The 21208-nt window shown below is 26.2% G+C and overlaps 2 protein-coding genes across 2 annotated transcripts; both read right to left on the bottom strand.

Moving 5' to 3' along the window:
* Positions 1-903: 903 nt before the first annotated feature.
* LOC107462947 (proline-rich protein 2) lies at positions 904-2742 on the bottom strand. The gene is made up of 2 exons (XM_021129689.2): positions 2575-2742; positions 904-1549 (listed from the first exon to the last, which is right to left on the bottom strand). The coding sequence occupies exons 1-2, from the start codon at positions 2675-2677 to the stop codon at positions 1113-1115; spliced, it is 540 nt and encodes a 179-aa protein (XP_020985348.1). The 5' UTR covers positions 2678-2742; the 3' UTR covers positions 904-1112.
* A 6654-nt stretch (positions 2743-9396) lies between these two features.
* On the bottom strand, positions 9397-15286 carry LOC107462900 (annexin D3). The gene is made up of 6 exons (XM_016081573.3): positions 15114-15286; positions 14850-14995; positions 14540-14767; positions 10680-10892; positions 10036-10125; positions 9397-9687 (listed from the first exon to the last, which is right to left on the bottom strand). Exons 1-6 carry the CDS (start codon positions 15187-15189, stop codon positions 9475-9477), a joined length of 966 nt encoding a protein of 321 aa, XP_015937059.1. The 5' UTR covers positions 15190-15286; the 3' UTR covers positions 9397-9474.
* Between the last annotated feature and the right edge of the window lie 5922 nt (positions 15287-21208).

Here is a 21208-nt window from a genome sequence, read left to right as displayed (position 1 = left end):
AATTAGTCATTATATATTTATGTATAATATATATATAATTTAATTTATTTTAATGTGTATTTTATATTTTTATATATATTTTATATTAGTAGTTAATTTTAGTAATTAACTTTTCTGTTTTAGTGTATACTTAATATAGTTAAATAATAATTCGTGATTTTAATAATAAACTAAAAGCTTAAAATAAAATTTCACTTTTATTTGATTTCTCTATTTTTAATTTTTCATTCCTTTATTATCATTTTTATAATTTGATTAGAAATATCCTATATCTAAAAATATGTAATGATATGATAGCAAAGAATGCCAAAGTTCAAATTGATTCCTAAATTGTCATCTATAATCATTTTGGTTCATATGTTCAGTTTTGGTCAATAAGTTTTATTTTGATCCTTTATTTTAAGCTAAAAAATTTTTAATTAAGTTTAAGGTTGTCCCACTATTAAATTAACATAAATAATTAATAAAATGATAAATAATATAAATATTAACAATATTATTAATTAAATTGTATTTTTTATTTTTTTATATTAAAAAAATATAATCAAAACCTTTTTCATAACTTTCTTAATTTATTTTTTTTCTTATTTAAAATTCTAAATTTTAACAATCAATCGTCAACGCTCTAAAATTAAGTAAAAAAATATTTATATTAGTGATCATCGGTGGGTCGTTGATTTCACTTATAATTGATATAACGAGAGAACAAAACATCAATTTAACAGACAACTAAGAGATCATTGTTACCATCTTGCATTGATGATTAATTATTCAATTTACAATGAAAATACTGCGAACTTGTGGTAATTAATAACGAAACTATATTACTATATATATTTCGGTAAACTACATTCAATAAGAATTCATAAGACAAAACTTGAAGTGGAGATACTTGGACATGCATAACTATAAATATTAGACATTCATTAGAAATAACATTAAGCACAAGAGATTATTTTTGGGACTGTAGATATTATGAGCCTTATCATCATCTAATATAATAATGGAGTTGGAATTGCCTTGTGAAATGGTAATGGTGGGAGAAAGGGTTTTTTGAATTGATGATATTTAATTAATTAATATATAATTCCCTTTTCTTCTGTTTCAATAACTTAAGGACTATTCTGTGGAGGAAAATAAGGTTTTTTAGGGTATGGTTTAACAAATATTGGTTTTGGAATTGGCTTATATATGGGAACCGGCTTATAAATAGGTTTAACAATTGGAATTGGTTTTGGAATAGGTTTAAAAACCGGAATAGGCTTAACAATTGGAATTGGCTTTGGAACCGGCTTGAATACTGGAATAGGGACCGGTTTTTTCACTATTACGGGTTTTGGGATTGGTTTATAAATAGGAACTGGCTTATAAATAGGCTTTACGATTGGAATTGGTTTTGGAATAGGCTTATACACTGGAATAGGTTTCACAATTGGAATATGTTTCTTGAAGAGTGACTTATGATGATGGAAAAGGAATTTTTCTTCTTCATTATGAACTTCTGGTTTTGTCTTTGCCAATTCTTGGTCTCCAAGCTTCACTTCATTCTCTGTAGAAATGAAAATGCCAAGTTTCATATGAGAATAAATAGATCTTAGTTAATACATATTTATGTCAATAATTTCATCATAATAATATAGAAGAAAAATAGACACTTATTTTTTTTCTTCCAGGAGACTCGAACTCGCAATCTCTTAGGTGAGTATGGGAAGATTATGCCATTTGAACTATAGCTCATTGACAAAATGGACACTTATTTTAAGATGAAAATTCAGCTGCAGTTAACTTCATATAAAGTTGATAGTTGAGAATTGTTAAAATAATTTGACAGATTTAACTAAATTATCATCTAACAGTTTTTAGCTATCAACTTCGCATGAAGTTAACTGTATCTGTATCTCGCCTTATTTTAAAGATGATCAATAATTTTCAATGTTTTTTTATAAACTCAATCATTATCAATATAACTCTTTATATATGAGACATAGCGATAAGAGGAAATTTAAAAACGAATAGAGAAAAAGGTAAAAGAAATCAAAGCCAAGAAAGATAGCAATACACTTATTCGAGTAAAAAAGTAGTAATACACTTAGGTTAGGTAGTCTTTGAGGAAGAGGAACAACTTTTTCTTTATTATTATTAGGGTCCTTTTGGCACTTGTTATAAACAAAAATACTTTTAATTAAATTATTATTATTATTATTATTATTATTATTATTATTATTATTAGAGTTTAAAATTTTAATATATTTACAGTATAAAATATTTTACACAGTCGTTTAATAATATTTATTCTTTTGGATAACCATTCATGTAATTAATACAAAAGATGGTTATTTTTACTGATATAACCTTATATAATTAGATGTGCATAGTGTATTAAAATTTAATCATTATTATTATTACCATGCAATACTTAACCATTTAACTTTATAAACTATAGTTGTATTGTTTCTCGTCACTTGTTTTATTTATCACCGTCACTATTAGTTTGTTTATGAGGAAAAAAATGTATATATTATTTGCATGCATTCATAACAGTATGTACTAATGTGACAAGAATGAACAACAAACCTGAAACTTGAGATGTTGCTATAGCAGAATTAGCCAAACAGAAAGTGGCAAGAACCAACAAAGGAATCAAGAAGCGCATGAACGTGTTATGCATCATCATCATTACACCAATGATAGATGAAAGCTAAAAAGAGAAGTATCTAAAGACTTGTGTGATATGCTATTGGATCATAAGCCTATTGTTATTTATAGTATACCAAGCTTATGAAATATATAATTAATAAATGTAGTTGCATACCAAGCAATGGCATTTTTGTAAATACAGTCATTTTGATTAGGTTTGGAATAGGGACCATTCTGAGTGGTTGGGAATGTGTTTAACATATTACAGGTCATTGCCCCCATTGCACCGTTTTTGTCGCTGTGTTTGGTTGATTCTGCATTCAATGAGCCTCACAAGTTAGGTGATTTTTTTTATTTATTAATTTATTTTTTTTTACTACTTTAATTTGGTGACAAATCACAAAACTATAATCAAAGATCATGTGCAAATAATATTATCCATGAAATAATAATCAAAGTCAGTCTAGTAGCTTTCCAGCAACAGATGATGGTTCAGGGGATAAATTTACTTATGAAAATTCCAAAAAAAAAAATCCACTATAGTTTGCTAGATTTGTTCATTAATGAAAATATTTTGAACAATTTGATGAGTTTTGTTATTTTATCTGTAATTTTATTTGCATATTAGATTTTTTTTTAAAATTTTATTTCTACACTAAAAGTCAGATACTAAATTAATCATTTCATATTTGTGTATTATATTTTTTATTTTTATATTTTTTATATAAATGACTTATTTAATAATTAATTTTAATGTATATATAACGTAATTGTTATATTTTACTAGAATTTTGACTTTTTTTTAAAGAAGGAGACAGAGACTTATACTAAGAGTATCTACCCTTGCTTTTAAGAAATAGTAAATTAGGTGATTTCTGTTCAAGCTTTTTGGATGAAAAATTAAAGGATGGCAGCAATAATAATGGGAATGGTTTCAACCATAAACGCAAGTTCAAATCATTCATTATTATCTTCAGTACACTAACTTTACAAATTTGATGAAACATCATCGTTAGATCTTGAAATGAAAGGTGAACTATTGCGGTTACATATCATTTTGTGGCAATAAAATGGGTTAAATAAATAAGGGGAGTGCTAGGTAAACAATGATTATATTGAATAACATGAATAATTACCAATCAAATAAAAATACACTACACCTCTAAATTAATCATTTATATTTTAATATTAAAATAATTTTCCGTACACTTAGTGAAATAAACATCTGATATATCTATTGTTCACAGTGTTTACTATTTTCATTGTCTATCTATACTTTTTAATAAATAAAGAACCTTAGAATATTTAATTTACTTCATGTACTCTATTGGCTACTAAGAGCAAGAGTAGTAATAATGGCAATTGAATTCACATACTCTTCCAAAACTCAATCCTTTAATTTTATCCTTCTTTCATTTAATAAGTTATTTTGGTATCCGAAATATTCTAATTTTAATTTTATCAAATAAAACTAATATTTAGAGTTAATTTTATCAAAAATAAAAATTAAAATCCATTATATTAAATTTAAAATATTTTGAATATTAAAATGACTATTTACTTAAATAAATTATCATTTTGGTTTTCAAAAGACATTTTTTTTATAAAATGATTAAAAGATGATATTTTAATTCTTTAGAGAAACCTCAATTTGACAAAATGTATTATTTTCTTTCGCAAGTGGCAAAGGGCTATTTTATTGATCCCATTTATTCTCGGAACATTTAGAAAATTATTTCGAAGTACATAAAATACTGAAAAAAAAATTGGATTTTTTTCCATTTTCTTTCTAAAATTTTTTTACCATTCATGTAAAACAAATCCCAAAAGAAAACGCACTTGGCCTAAAATCGTTAAATTAGGAGGATGAAATGTCTTATCTTTCTAAATAAAGTTTGCAAAAAAAATTTGTTAAAAATTAAATTTCTTAGCTTATAACTAAAATGATAGTTTATTCTCTTAAATAACCAATTATTTTGGATGAAGTATAATGGTCTAGACTTTATTATTAGAAATTTAATTAATCCGGTGTAAACATGTATATAAATAGTAATTTATCTACTCTTACATTTTTATATATAGATGTATAAGTTTAAATTAAAACTTTAATTTTATATTTTATCTAATACATGGTATTATGGAAATACCTAAAATTCTTCTTGTATAAATATAAATAATTTAATTGTAAAACATAATAAAATAATAACAAAAATTAGGGATATAAGTTATTGAACCGGACCAAAAATTATTACAAAATTAAACCGAAATTTATAATAACCGATTTAAAAAAAATCGATTTTTTTCTATTAAAGTCGATGGATTCGGTTCGATTTTTGGTTGATTTATAATGAAAATCAAACCAAATCGAACCAAAGAATACCATGCAGTGCTAATGTTTTTAGAGTTTTACACTTTAATCTAACAACAAAATCTCTAACCCCAAGTGAGTGAAGTACTCACTCAAGCCGCTGCGCCTTCCTCCCTCTCTGAAACTCGGAATCTCCATACCTCCCTCCCTCCGTTCTCTTTTATAGAGCCTCCTTCCCTCCATCCGTAGCGCCTCCCTCCCTCTTCTCCATATGCAGCGCTCTTTCTCTCCATCCTTCTCACGCATTCTGCAGCAGTGACGGTGCGTTCCTCGCCATCTTGCAAGTCTCAATTATGACAATAATCTTTTCCGTCACTAAAAAGTCTGTGCCATCACCAAGCACTTCTCCGTCGCTAAGAAGCCCTTGCCGTCACCAAGCATCTCTCTTCGTCATCGAGGCGCCATCTCTAATCAGTCGAGAACTATGCACCGTCATCAATCCCTTTTTTACAACTCAATAATGTCTCTTCGAAAGTTATTATATTTACCAATTTTTAGAATAAAATTTATTGTTGTTGCTGTTTCTAAACTTCACTTGTCCTAATTGTTGCTGATTTGCTGGTCCTAAATTTTAATTAGAATGAAATTTGATATTGTTGCTGGTTCTAAAGTTCACTTGAGTTAAATTTATTATTGCTGTTGTTGATTTGCTAGTCCTAAATTTTAATTATAATGAACTTTGATATTGTTGCTGGTTCTGAACTTCACCTAAGTTAAATTTGTTATTTTGCTGGTTCTAAATTTCACTTGAGTTAAATTTGTTACTGTTGTTTGATAACAAATTTTTTAGATAAAAATTTAATGCATGTTGTTGTTCATTTGTTATGTTTATATGTATGTAGCCAGCAAACAATGAACAACCTTGAAGTAATGAATCTGGTGTGGATCTAGATTAATCATGGTGGCTAATTTTGTTATTATTTAGTTCTAAAGTGTGTTTGTTGATTTGTAGTTTGGTTTTAAGATGGTGTTTTATGTTTGTTAGACATTTTGATGTGTTTGTTTTATGTTTAGTTATGTGTGTTTATTTTATATTTAGTTATTGAGATGGATTAAAATTGTATTGAATTTGGATGTAACGTACTCTTGTTATTTGAAGTTTATTAACTATTTTGAATCTTATTTTATTCTGATTAATGACTTGTTTAATAAGATTTAAAAACCGAAAAAATTGACTGAATCAAATTGCTTATCACTTTTGATTCGGTTCGGTTCGGTTGGTATAAAAACAGCAAACGGATTAGTTGATCGATGCTAAAAGGGAACTGATAAGGTTGGTTCGGTTAGCTTTTGGTTCAAAATTGAACCAAACCGAATGAATAACATCCTTAACAAAAATGCTATTCGTATATTAAAATCAGTTACTAAAATTAGTCACAAATATATTTATGTATAAATACATGTATAGTTTGTAGTTAAATTTGTATTGACAATTAATTTTAGTGTACCCGTAACAGAGTCGAATCATAATTATTCCCTGCATGGCACGGACATAAAAATCAGTTGTATAATAAATATAAATTGATGGGTCTGCATCCAGGAAATAATTCAATTGGAGTTCAATTTTCTGGATGATTGGCTTAGATTCTTGGATGAGTGGTCCATCCCTTCATTCCCTTGGCAACTCAAGTGACCCAATCTCCAAGGCCTCATCACGGCCTTCAACCTACTTTCTCTTATGATTTCCTCACTTCTTTCACTTATGTCCAAGCTTTTATAAACATAACTTTAATATTATTAAAAAATAAAAAATAATCGAAAAATAAACATGCATAGGTTATAAAAACAAATAGAACTTTAGTATTATTTAAAAAAAAAAAGAAAATCAATTTTCAGAAAAATAAATATATAAGATTGCTAACAATAAACACAAATAAAATAATTTTATAAGTCATGCATGCCTATTTTGATGGCTATTAGGTTTTTGTGGCTACACTAGCTATAAGGGTTATTTTAATTATTTATTTTTTGACTTTTAAAAAGGGATCCTTCAACACGGTAAAAATAGCTAACAGAGGAGGTAAAAATTTTAAAGGGTAATTAGATAGAAAATCACATTACTTTTTGATAGAAAATTAAAATAAAAGATAGACATCTCCTTTCGAAATTGGTGAATGATCATGTATAATTGACTTAGGGTTCTTGGTGGATTGTTGATGGTGTCCTGTCGCAAGGTTTGGCCATTGAAGCGTAGTTGTTGTAATCGAAAGGAGGAGGAAAAGTCATAGAAAAGTCGCGCGTCGAGATTGCTGATAATAGCTGGCGTGGCAACGACGAGTGGAGATCAGAGAAGACAGGGCAGATTATAAACAATAAATAAATATAAAAATGTTAAAATAATATACGAATAAATAAATATAAAAATAATTTTTTTTATAAAAATAAATTGATTTTAAAAATAAAAATGATTAAATTTATTTTACATGGATAATTAAACAAAAATATTTTTATATAAACAAAAATGTAAAATATTTACCCAAATCAATAATTGAGATTTTTAAAATTAGAGACTTTAGTCTTCTAAATTTTAAAATATATAAAACAGTCTCCAACTTTTATTTTTTTCCTCCAATTTGATTCGAAGAGTAACGCATAAAATTCTTTTTAAGAATTTACAATTATCAAAAATTACTTAAAAATTTCAAAATAATCGTTTCGATTACAAGAATCAAGTTGAAGGGAGATTGTATTATATCACAAAAGAGTAAACATTATAGATTGTTTTGTGTGTTTTAAAATTTAGGAGATTCAAATGTTTAATATTAAAAATTTTAAATACGTTTTTGAAAATTTATTAAAAATTGTATTACATAATTATAATTTAAAATTTCAAAATCTAAAAATTTTTAGATAATTTTAAATTAATATTACAACATTTCAATTAAACATCTATAATTTGTAAGATATGTCAGTGTTTATAATACTAACATAAATAATAGAGTTTTATAAAAAAAAAAATTCAGAAACCAGTAAAAAGGGAGAAGAGTTTCAGACAAAAAAATGTGTCATAGAGGATATTTTTTTCTTCTTTTTCTTTTTTATTTTTTCTTTTTTGCTTGTAAATTGGATTTTCTCCTTTTTTTAGAGTCATGTATTATAAATTTGGTTATCTACTAGTTTAGTTTTAAAAAAAAAAACCCAAGATCTTTTCCTTGGGGTATTTACCAATTTTTGTCCGCATTAATGTTGTGTTTTCCATATTTTTGTTGGCCTAGCACACAGCCCACATCATAAAATTTAATTTTTGGTGCTTAAATTTTTATTTTGTCCTCACAGTAACATTTAATGAGTTATGGCACCTTTATCATTCTCACTATTAATTAAGCAAATTTCTTTTCATAATCTTTTGGCCAGATATTACATATCTATTAGTGGGTCAACAATTAGCCACCATTAGACACTATTTCTTGTGTCACCATAGACTTAGCCTTTTAAGAATAAGATCAAACTTTTAAATTTTTTAATATCTAAGTCTACTGATTTAGTTTTTAAAACCTTGTCTATTTCTATTTATAATGAATGTTTATTTTTCTTTCTATGTAAAATATGTTTAGTAGTGAAGTTGATATAAGGTGTATACTAAAAATATAGAGTAAAGTATTGTTTTTTTTTTAACGTTTGGGGTAAGTTTTATTTGTGTCTCTAATGTTTAAATTGTCTTATTTATATTTTTAACGTTTATAAAAGTGATTTAATGTTATCCTACTATCAATTATACTAACAAATCAGATTATATTTTTCAATTATTCTCACTTGGATATATTAATTTTCAATTAGGTCTCATTTAGATGTATTCGATTTTAATATTATATCCATTATTTGTATTTAGATTCAATTATGTCCCTAGAAAAGTGAATTATGTAAATGTTGTAGGAATTAGTTTCAACTTTTGATGAGCTATTTTTCGAAATGGATCATCAATTTTATCCTAAACATTTGTATTATAACTTCAAGAAGAGATTTTAAAACTCAAACTAAAGCATTCATGATGTGTAATTGACGACAAGATAACATTAAATCACTTTTACAAACGTTAGGGACACAAATAAGACGATTTAAACGTTAGAAACACAAATAAAATTTACCCCAAATATTAGAAACAAAAATGATATTTTACTCTAAAAATATATATAAGTTCATCATATAACAACACTTGCATTGTATCCAATATACTGTAGAAAATATAACATATTTCATATCATAAGAAGACATTAAAATTAAATAAAAAAAATTAGCTGAGTAAACTGAATAAATAGTCTTTAATTATTTCAATCTTTATTATTAGTTCTTTTAAAATACAAAGACAATACGTGTGGAGTCTGCGCACACACATATGAAAAATTTTCAAATGTACTTGAAATATTCATATTTTAATAATTTTAACCATTTATATTCTAGTCCATCAAATGATCCAAATTTACGCCTTGAACAACATGAGAATTGGTGGATGTTAATTAGGGTGTATGAAATTAAACTCCATTGGGACCTTTCCCTAGCAAAGTCATCAAGAAGTCTCTGTAGTCACCGGAGGTATCACCAATAACGTCATCATCAAGGCTAGATTTGTAAATTTCTGCATATTCGAATCTGACTTTCAATAAGTCAATTTCAGCTCTAGTTACAATAGCTCTATTGAGAGAATCTTCATCGGTTCCAAGTCCAAGAATTGAATCTCTCACAACCTGTTCATGCATAATTCCTCAAAATGAGACTAGAAAAAGTAACTATTATAGTTGCCATGCAAAATGTTGATGCAGCTTGAAAGAAATTAATCCTCATAGATTTCACTTCTATAAAAATTAGTCAACTATGCAGTTATTCATATAAAAATATATATTAAAATATAAAATAAACATTAAAAATGAATTAAATAATAACAAATTTAATTGTTAATTTTTAGTGTATACATAGTATTTTTTGTTCAACTATTAGCTCCAAATGAAAAAGTGATATCTATATTTAGTTCACAAACCTAAATCAATTTCTCATCTATCTCTCCACACAATTTAGTGAGAAGAAAGGTAAATTACCTTGGCAAAATGTTTCTCAGGGCAGTCTATGCAACAAACTACGACATTTAAGAGAGATTCCAAATCACCCTTACCACAATTCTTTATGTCCTGTAAAAATAAAAATAGCAGAATTCAAATGGTGATGAATACAAAAGCGAGACATAGATAAAATTTTGGTTAACATATAACGAAGATCATTTATACCAAAATTCACCTAAATCGAATTTTAAATAAACATTTCATCAAATACCTTTTGTTTATGTAAATTTTGAAAAAAATATATTCCGTTGATTTTTAAGTATATAAAAAATATAACAAATAATTTTAAATTGACATAAAAGTTTTTAGATATGATCTATAACATGTAAACTTCTAATACATCAGTTAATTTTTTTTAAAATAATCATATGAATAAAAGTTATTCAGCAGTGTAACATTTACTTAAATTGATACCAATCTCATTTAATTCTAACTTTAGTTTCTAAAAATTTCAGTCTTTTGTGTTCTCACTTTTTTGAGGTATTAAAATATTAAAATTTTGAGGACAGCAACTGAAATTTTAGTACCAGTCTCTAGACCAACAAATATAATACTGAATTTTAATCTTTTAATCTCTGTCCCATTACTTTAAAACAAACGCTAGCTTAGAGATAGAAGAGAACCTGATCCAATGTATTCCCATAGAGGTTCTTGTAAGATGCAAAAGTTTGTCTGAGCTGGAAGACATTCCTGGTGCTAAGTATCCAAAGGATGTGATCATCATCCAATTTCTTTTTCTTTATTGCTTCATGCAGTTTTGATGCCTCTGCCTTGCCAACTTCCAAATTTGCAATTACTTTATCATACCTAAAAGACCTCACTAGCCCCACTAAAATCTGCATAAATATCGATGGAATTGATACGAAAGCCAAATCATGAATCCAAACAATGTAAGGTTAGTTTGGCAATATATATGATTGGAAGAATCAGTGAATGTTAAATAGTTTCCAACAACATATTCTGTGATACAGTTTATTTCAAAAGATTTCCATTTGTGTTACTATCCAACATTATTGACCCTATTCTTCGTACATAATATGCTACCAACAAAAAAGAAATTTAAAAAATATTGACCTTTTTAATCATATTACTAAGAAATTTAAGAGTGTTGTCCTAGGCATGGCAGTGTTTCCCATTGCGTCAAGTTCTACAACGAAAAATAATACCCGTAGGATTAGAGATAGGAAACAAACTTTTCCCAAGACATGTTAGAGTACCCGAGCGAAAATCTTCGCTTTGTTCTTGTTTTAAATACTCGTGATATGAAAAGATATAGTATTATTTAGAAGTTACTAGTTTATATTTTTAAATACAGTCTAAGATTTTTAAAAAACATAATATATTTAAATTGTATTTTTTTTATGGGTGTCTAAATTGTATTTTAAATATAATACTTATGTTGTATAAGAATGAGACACAATTTCTCTATGGCAGTATCGAGATTTTTTGCAGAAATAAAATACGATTTATAATTAATTTTTTTTTAAATATGGCTTATTTTGAGTGTATCTGTATATTTTTGAAGACGATGATAATGGTTGTCATTATTAAATATGGCTTATATTTTTTAATTTATAATTAAAATTTTTTAAAAAAGTCATGCTTGTTATCCGTATATTTTTTATTTTTTATGTATTTATATATATTATTTGTAGATCTATATACTATTTAGAGATAATGATAATGGATTAAAATAGATTAAAAACGTGGAATTCAAAAAATTTGAAGAAAATTCGTCGGAAATAAGACAAACTCTATAATATTTATAGAGTTCGCAGGGTACAACAAACTTACTCTAAACAAAAAAATATCGTATTTAAAAAAATTAAAATTAGCATTAAAAAATATGAATTTTTTTTATTTTATTTCTGAAAAAAATCCCAGTATCTGAGAAGAGTTTGGGGCCGGAGGACAAAAAGCATAGTCATCCACTCATCCTGCCTCCGCCCAATGACGTGTACTAAAATAATTCTCAAAATTTCTAGTTGCACAAAAAAAATTATTGGGATTGATTAATGTGATTTAAATTAGTCCCTGATCTAATCTATTTATCGTTAATGACATGCATACTAATGTGCTCTAACAGTGTGGATGTTATATCATAATTTGATTATATATATAATAAAGACGCGATTTATTGACGTAGATAATAATATCACATATTACAATATTATGTGTTATTATTATAATTTATCCACATGTATAGGAATTATGAAATCTTATTTAATCTTTAATTTTTGTATCTTATTAAAAATAATTAAGTAATAAAATAATATTTAGTCAATTATATAATTATCTTATTAAAATAAAATATTTATATATTATAAAATTTATTAATATTAAATTATTATAAAAAAATTATATGATTAAAACTAAAATCTTAAAATTATTTACCAAAAGTATTTTTATTTAAAAAATATGTGAAAAAATATAACTAAAATTAGTACATTCAAAGATATGAGAATTTCGAATTAATAAAAAAAGAGAAAAAACTATTTACAATGATAATAATAATAATAATAATAATAATAATAATAATAATAATAATAATAGGTTATAGGCTAATAAGAATCACTCTAAAAAATTAAAATCGAAAACCGTAATTCTAAATCCTAATTCGAAGACGTGTCTTTAATTTTTTTTTATAAAAAATTAATATTTTATTAGAATATGGTTACTATTATTTTTATTTTGTATATCTATCTATATTAGCTAATATATTTAGAGCGGTTTTTAATTCAGATTCTTAAAGAATTAGTTTTTTTTCTTACCATTAGTATTTTGTTTCGAAATAAAATTAATTAATAATTTATTATTTATTTTTATTTAATAATCATATTATTATATTTATATATATTTTTTAATTTTTTACTTTATCTCAAGTGTTGTGCACTCTAAATATATTCATATAAGTGCATTTGAAAACTTTTTAAGGTGTTTTATGTTGAATACATAATATTTGACTTCAGTATTTATTTATGTTTTATCTTTTTGTATCTGAGATGTATAATAGTAGTTTAAAAAGTACATGTTACTCATTTTAATAAATAAAATATTTAAATAATTTAAAATAAAAAAATATATTTTTGTTGTCAAATTAATAATATAATATAAATATAAATATCGATTTTTAAATTTTAATTTTAATTACAACTAGCAAAAAATTTTTAAATATTGATTTCTAAATATATTTTGATTGTCAAACTAATAATTAATAATAATATATAAAAAAATAGAGTGACTATTTTTTTTATATAAAATAAATTGGTGTGTAATACACAATTATTAAAAAAGTTGGTGTTTTTTTTAATATGGAGTTAATTTTTTTTAAATTGTTATTAAATAAATTGGAGGATCAAATTTGTTAAGAAGAGAAAAAAAATTTAAAAATTGATTTAGATGAGATACACAAATTTAATAGTCAAATTTGTGCATTAAAAATTTTAAAAAATTCAGATACATAATTCTAAATGTCAAATTTGTGTATTATAAAAATTTAAAAAATTCAAATATACAAATATATGAGAATTATATTTGTATTTTAAATAATAAATCTGTTAGTTAAATTTATATCCTTTATATCCTAGTTATACACATCATATTTTAATAATATTATAAAATATTATTTTTTTAATATTAAAATTTAAAAATAAAATAAAATAGATAATAAAAAAAATAAAGAAGAGAAAAAAGAATTTTTTAATTTTTATTTTTTTAATTACAATAAAAAGTATCATGTATTTTTGTTAAAAAATTAATAATATATAATAAAATATATAATAGATATTTTGTATTAACAAAAGTCCATTCAAACCCAATAAATACCTCACTATTCACTTCATACAAGTGCAATCAAAGTCGTGGTTTATTATAATATTATTATAAATCAAAAAGAGAACATGATTTATTTACTTTGTCAAAAATCGATACCGATTTACTATTACTAAAATTTTGGGGTTAAAGTAGATATAATTATAATGCTTGTACGACGCAAATGATAGCCACAAATTTAAAATATTTGTTCATAGACCTTAAAGGATTGGAAGATACTTTCACCACCTTAGACAATTCCTCAAAAGAACAAATAATACAGGAATATAGGTTACTATTACTTATATTAAAATATTACATATCACTTAGAATAATATTACATATCTAAATCTTTTTATTAATTAAGTTCAATAATTTAATTTAATATAACAAAAATCAATTATAATTAATATTATTTTAAATTTTATAATTTAATTTAATTGAGCTTGATTCATAAAAAAAAAAAAAAACTTGGATATATACTACACACCATCTCTCCATTAATCAAACCATGGTAGGGCACCTGACACTAAATAGTTTAGTCAACATGGTGTTAACGGGCCAGAGGCATTTGAAGAATGTTTTTGTCTGCAATTGTAATCTCACAACCCATTTTGGGGCTTTACTCCTATCCTATGTTGAGCCTAGCATTCTGTTTTTTAATTTATGTTACCTTTTGGAGCGGTGGAGAAACAGAGGCATGGATGTCTTCCTCCAGCGAGCAATCAAAGAGAGAGCAGTAAGCCTGCCTGACAGCCATCAGATGGTTAGGCGTTGATGCGCAGCTTATTTCCACCAAAACTTGTAATTCTTTAATCCCCTTCCACCTCCCCTTCATCGCTTCTCTCGCCACTTTTGCGTCCCTTTCTGCAGGATCTTGAGTCCACATAATCACAGCATTCTGTAATGTTGCACAAATGCATTAAGAATAATAATAATAATAACAAACAATGTGATCAAATAGCAAGAGAACCTTGGCATACTCTAAAATCACCCGACAGTTCAGAATGAAGACGATCAATGAGTGATTCATTGTAAAGTTTTTCATAAGTTTCTCTGATTTCTTTTATTTGCCTCCAGTTCCTGTGCCCCAAAACCAGGATTATCGCCTTCTCATTTGTTCCCAATCCTGCCTCCATTTTTAACCATTCAATCAATACTAAAAAAGTATACAACATTTTTTTAATGTTTTGTAAAAAAGTAAAGAAAAATTAAGAAAACCCAATTCATCATTAATATATGATGACCTTGGAAAGCTTTTCTGAGCCGTTGACTGTCCTCAGTTGGAGAAGGAACAACCTCTGGCACTTTCAACGAACCCATTTTTTCTTTTATTGCTCTCTTCTTCAGAGACACCGAAACCGCAGAGAAAGAAACTGTTTCAGCTGCGTTTTCTTGTTAACTTGTAATCCTGTCTGTCTATTACCAAGGACTTAGTTTGGTTAACCAATTTATAATTTTACTATTTTGCCCCTGCTTTTGAATTCGGCAACGATTTTCATTATTTTTAGCAGAAGCCCTTCGTTTTTGTGTTATTCTAGCTGCGCGCATTCGTTTTAATGAATTTATGGAAAGCTCAGAAAATTTGAAATATTTATGTTTTCACCCCATCTTTTTATATTTTTTTTGGTATTTATTTCGGTACGATAATAAATTTATATGTATCAATTAAATAAAAATATAAACAAATTAAAATACCACACATAGATTATAATTTTTATATCATCATTTAAATTTTTTTAAATATATACCATATCATTATTTTTACTAAAACATCCTTATAATTTAATAAAAATAAAAAATATTTTTTAATATAATTATACAAAAAAATTTAAATATCTTTTTTTTATATTGGACATAAACTATTTTTAAATTAATTAAAATTCAGAATTCAATTAACTCTAATTTATATACAAAAAAAAAGTTTAGACTAATGATAAATTTCTAGAGCTTTCTACGTTATTACGTTTTCTAAATATTGGTATATATTTCTATACTACTTCATTATATTGTGTTTTTAATATTTTTCTTAAACGACTATTAGTAATGTAAACAACTGTAGTGATTCTAACCAATCGTATAGCTTTTAATTATATTGTTAAAAATTGAGACGTCTCTGAATTTTATAGTTAGTGTGTATAAATATTTAATTTCAATTAGTCTGGAATGAACTCTAGGGTTTTGGCTGTGTTTAAATGCTTAATTAACTGAATATTTATTTCCACCACTTGATAATCATTGCTCGGCATATATATAATGAATAAACAACTATAAAAAGACTTTTAAAAATTAAATTCCTTATGAGTTATGAGCAGGCGATCCCAACTTTTAAGTCTCTATCCTCTAATTGTGGAAGATCTATCATTAAAGAGTAATTTAATCTCATTTTATGTATATAGTAATTTATTAGTTAATAATAAATTTTTAAATAAAATTTAAATTTATAATAAATTAATCTTTAATTTATCAAAAAAAATATCGTAAAAAAAAAGGTAAGTTAGCATCCTAATAAATAAACAAAATAAAAGTGGATACAGCTGTGTCCATCATCTTTAATACGTAATTGAGTTAATATTACTTATATTAAAACAAATTAAATGTTCTCATCAGCTTTTTCCTTTTTCTTTTCTAAATATAAAATATACGATCTTTAATAAATTATTTGCAAGTTGCAACCATAGCCGCATAAAAATATACATGAATTTGCACTTTGCACTTTACACTTTACAATATTCATTCATCTTCTCCGATGCTAAAGTATATATGAACGTGCTTGGGACTTTCACACAATATTTTTTACAGTGTTTTCAAAAGAAAAGGAAAGAAAATTGTAAAGGTCGTTTAATAAGCACGTGATGAATATGATCAGTAGACTATAAATATTAATAAAAACAATAAAATACGTGTAAACCTTTTAATTTATTAAACATAAAATATCAATTTATATTTTTGAAAAATAATTAATTCTCCTCTAGTCCTGAATGAAATTGTTATATATACACGAGAAGGAGTTAGATCGTGCTTAATTGTATTTTTTTCCAAAATAAAATTAAAAAGATTTATGAAGTTGTTTAGACTTGTGAGCAGTAAAAGTTATATGTTACTGAAGAAAAACCAAAGATACAAGTTTAGATATTAGTTTTTGAAGTGTGGGACTATTTCAGAATTGTTTTAATTAAACATAACTTATAAGGTATCCAAGAAGTATAAATAATATTTATTTATTTATTTATTTATAATTTTGACAAATCTCACTTGTGAATTAGGCATTATCTATCGCTGTGCGTATATCAATCATCATTCATAAAATAATGACTTCAATTGTGTGGACTGATTTGGTGTTCACATCATGTATGTAAACTCTATGGAGATTTGAAATTTTGAATGTATGACAATTATGTGAAAAAATAAACATGTTTAAAATGGGAACGTGTAATGTGAAATGTATTTAAACTTTACTTAATATACATCTCTATCAAATATCATCATCATAAGTTTCAAAAATATAATCGGATAATCTAGTTTTATAAATTCTAGATGGATATGAAATTATGTTGCCATCTCCACATGTCATGTTCATTTATATATCCAGTTAAAACTTAAAAATAATAAAATAAAGTCAACATTTGAATAATATTGTACAATACTACAATGTACACCTGAATAATTGATGATCTTAATTACATTTGAATTATTTAATTTATTTTACTTCTAATATAATAAGGTACACTTACAATAACATCTTATCAAAATAAAAATGATATTATGATAAATGGAATGATAATATTCACTATTTAAAATTTAATTTAATTTAATTTGTTTAATTTTAAAAATAGGTTTAAATTTTATCTATTATTTCATTATGTATGTTATGAATTATTTTTATAATCACTTTCAAATACAACTATAAATATATTATTTATGTAAAAATTCAACAACCACATACCTCACCCTTATCAACCTTAAGTCATATATATAATAAGATTGTATATCATTATCGTGAATTGCAAGGGATCACACTTAGCCAATATGGCAATATTAATAATATAAGGAAATGTTGTAGAAAAATAAAAAAATGGTGAGCAAATAATGCAATACAATTTTTTATTTATTAATCGAGTATGATCTTTAATTATCAGGGATTATTGGCTATCACCTTCTAATAGACTGTGCTATTCGAAGGTCAAAATTAATTTAAATATAGATTACAATTCTTAAATGCATTAACTATATATGCGTTACACGTGAGATCATTCACTAATCACTAACTACGTTATTGAACAGTTAACGATTGATTAGATTTATTTGGTGGATATTATTTTTTTATGATAAGATTTGTTAGAATTATAAATTTTTATGATTAATTTAATGCTTCGGTAAAAAAATATATATGGCAAGTTACGAAGATAACTAGTAGACGTTCTCATGAAATTCTTCTATAAGGACAAAGAAATCAAGGAATTTACATTTTTTGATGAATACAACTGAAAGCTTGCTATAAAGTTTTAATATGAATTAGAGAGTAAAGATAGCAGCGTGTGTGTGTTTGAAGCAGAGCAGAAATTCAAAGAGAATTGTGCTATACATTTGACACAAGAAACGAAAGTATCCACTTATTCTCTTATATGAATTAATGATATCTCACTCCTAAATTACTATCATTAGAATTATGTTTTACATCTAAGTCTTTTTTTTAATTAAGTCCAATTAAATTAGTTTAATATAACAAAAATAAATTATAACTAACATTATTCTAAATTTTATTATTTAACTTAGTTAAATTTAATTAATAAAAAAATTTAAATATATAGCATTACTCTTATCATTATAGTATATATATAGGAGTTAAGACTCCTTTATTCAAGAAACCAAGACCAACTTATAACAGGAATTAACTTTCACCCACTTATATCAGCAGTGTGTAAGTAGTTTTAAGTAATTATCCTCAACATCCCCTCAAACTTAGGGAAGGTTTATTAACTACCCTAAATTTGTGCTTAAATTTGCTAAACAGAGGGAAGGACAATGGCTTGGTGAGAACATCAGCTACTTGGTCCAAAGGCTGGAATATGAATTATATGTAACTTTTTTTAAGATTAAATACGATTTTGGTCCTTAAAATATAAATCGAAATTTTTTTTTGTCTTCAGCCTTTTTTTCATATAAAATCATTTCTAAAATTTAATTTAATTTTAAAATTATCTTTTTTTTACCTAAATTTTAAATTTTTTTACTGAATTATCTCTAACAAAAAAATTATAAAATAAAAAATAAAAAAATAAAACACGGAAAAAGGAGAAAGACAAAAGGAAAGAAGAAGAAGGGGAAAGGGTAGAAGGGAAGACGAAGAAGGGGGAAGAGGAAGGACGAGAGACGGACGATGGGAAGAAGAAGAGGGAAGGGCGAGGAACAGACGGACGTCGACGCCAGTGTTTGACGTTGACACCAGCAGATCCGCGAGGGTGGACATCGCGCGCCGCTCATCATTTATACTCTTCCTCCTTGCTCGCTCACCGATCGTTGCTGCTCCTCTCCAGTCGCCGCTATGCTTCGCATCTTCGCCGCTAGTCCTCCATAGGGTTCCAATTCTGCTTCTGATGTGTTGATTTTGTTAATTATATTGTTGATTCTTTTATTTTTTCTGTTAATTATATTGTTGAATTTTATTTATTTGTGGATTTGTTAATTTTGTTAATTACATTATTTCTAATTCTGATTCTATTATTGTTGTTGATTCTAATTCTATTCTGTTTCTATGATTTTTTTGCTTCTGTATCATTTATTTCTGATTCTAATTCTGATTCCATTATTCATTGTTATTGTTGATGCTTTTGGTTGCTTCTACTTCTGTTTCTTTTGTTGTTGTTGTTCTTTGGAGTTGAGAGAGATAGTGGTGGATATTATACAGATTTGTTTTTTTATTTCTATTTTTACTTTTTTTTTTATGTTTATTATATTGTTTCATTGTTATTGTTGCTGATGCTTTGACGAAGAAGAAGAAAAAAGAAGAGATGGTGCTGTGATGGAGAAGAAGAAAAAGAAGAATAGAAAATGAGGATTTTGGTAAAAAAGGAGAAGGGTATTTTAGTCCAAAGGATGATTTTAAAACCAAGTTAAACCTTAAGGACAAATTCAAATGCAAAAAAAGGTTGGGGACAAAAAAAATTTTTAACCCCTACCTTAGGGACCGAATCGTACTTAACCCTTTTTCTTATTTACCATGTCTCTGAGGCAGTGCAGATCATCTCAAGGTGCTTACATCTGCTGTGAAAAATTGGATTTGCAGCAAGAAGACATGCACTTTGATTGTCACAAAATATTGTAGGAGCAATCAATTGAAAAATCATAAGTTCTCCTAATAATTGCTGAATGCTGAGAAGTTCAGATTGTGCTACTGCAAGTGATCTGTATTCGACTTCAGTGCTACTTCTTCTCGCTTTGCGTTGCTTATTATTCTTCCAAGAGATTAAATTATCACCAAGATAAATGCAATAACTAGTGATTGATTTTCTATCATCAATATTTCTAATCCAATCAGCATCTGCAAAAGCAAACAAATGAAAATTAATGCTTTTATGACAAATTAAACCATGATCTAAAGTTTTTTTTGAGTATTCATTTGGCATTTTTACTGTACTGAAAACTCATGGCTTGGGAGTTCTCATTTTTCAGATGCAGGTCCTAGTGTTTCACAATGAACTAGAGTTCGTATGAAAAATGGCAAAGTTTATTTTGACTATGCTTTGTATTTTGTTTAGAATCTCTCCCCTTATTTTGGAAAATATTAACGATGTATATGTATGTATCTTTATTTTGGAAACTTTGCCTATAAAGGCTTTGATGTATCTTTGGGAGAGTTAGGATTTGTTATCAGCTGTTTTATTTTACTGTAACTCTAGTCGACCTAAATTTCGTAGGTCGTGACTAGTGGCTATCATACACATACATATATATATATATATTCTGTCTTTAATCTATTCTACCTTTAAATTTTTATTTTACCCTGCTTTCCAAAAGTGTTACTTTTCGTCACGTGTGTATTTTTTTATCGTGATTTATCATTGACCTATAACTCGAGTATAAGGATTTGAATGTTAAGGTGTTATAAAAGTCACAACACCATTGACGACTCTTATGCTATGAAGCTAATTCTCATTCTCGGTGACCCACCACAAAGCACCCCTGGCAGATGTATAAAGGTGAAACAAAAACGACAGGAAGAACAAGTGGCAAGAAGAGAAGGTAGAGGGTGTGGACATAAGGAACCTCACCGTCATAGAATGTGGCCCTGTGGGTGCAGTGGTCTTGAAGGAAGAAAGGCGGAAAATGGAGAAGAGCTACT

The sequence above is a fragment of the Arachis duranensis genome, chromosome 8 (genome assembly GCF_000817695.3).
Source record: "Arachis duranensis cultivar V14167 chromosome 8, aradu.V14167.gnm2.J7QH, whole genome shotgun sequence".
Taxonomy (NCBI): domain Eukaryota; kingdom Viridiplantae; phylum Streptophyta; class Magnoliopsida; order Fabales; family Fabaceae; genus Arachis; species Arachis duranensis.
Note: the sequence above shows the minus strand (reverse complement) of the source record. Positions and strands in the feature narration are given on the sequence as shown.

Bases quoted from the DNA above. Each gene is read 5' to 3' on its own strand.
- LOC107462947 (XM_021129689.2), bottom strand. From the start codon at position 2,677: ATGATGATGATGCATAACACGTTCATGCGCTTCTTGATTCCTTTGTTG. The intron at 1,550-2,574 runs GTTTGTTGTTCA...TCATTTCTACAG, and splicing joins AGCAACATCTCAAGTTTCAG to AGAATGAAGTGAAGCTTGGA.
- LOC107462900 (XM_016081573.3), bottom strand. From the start codon at position 15,189: ATGGGTTCGTTGAAAGTGCCAGAGGTTGTTCCTTCTCCAACTGAGGAC. The intron at 10,893-14,539 runs GTAACATAAATT...ATATTTATGCAG, and splicing joins TTTCTCCACCGCTCCAAAAG to ATTTTAGTGGGGCTAGTGAG. The intron at 9,688-10,035 runs GTAATTTACCTT...ATGCATGAACAG, and splicing joins CTGAGAAACATTTTGCCAAG to GTTGTGAGAGATTCAATTCT.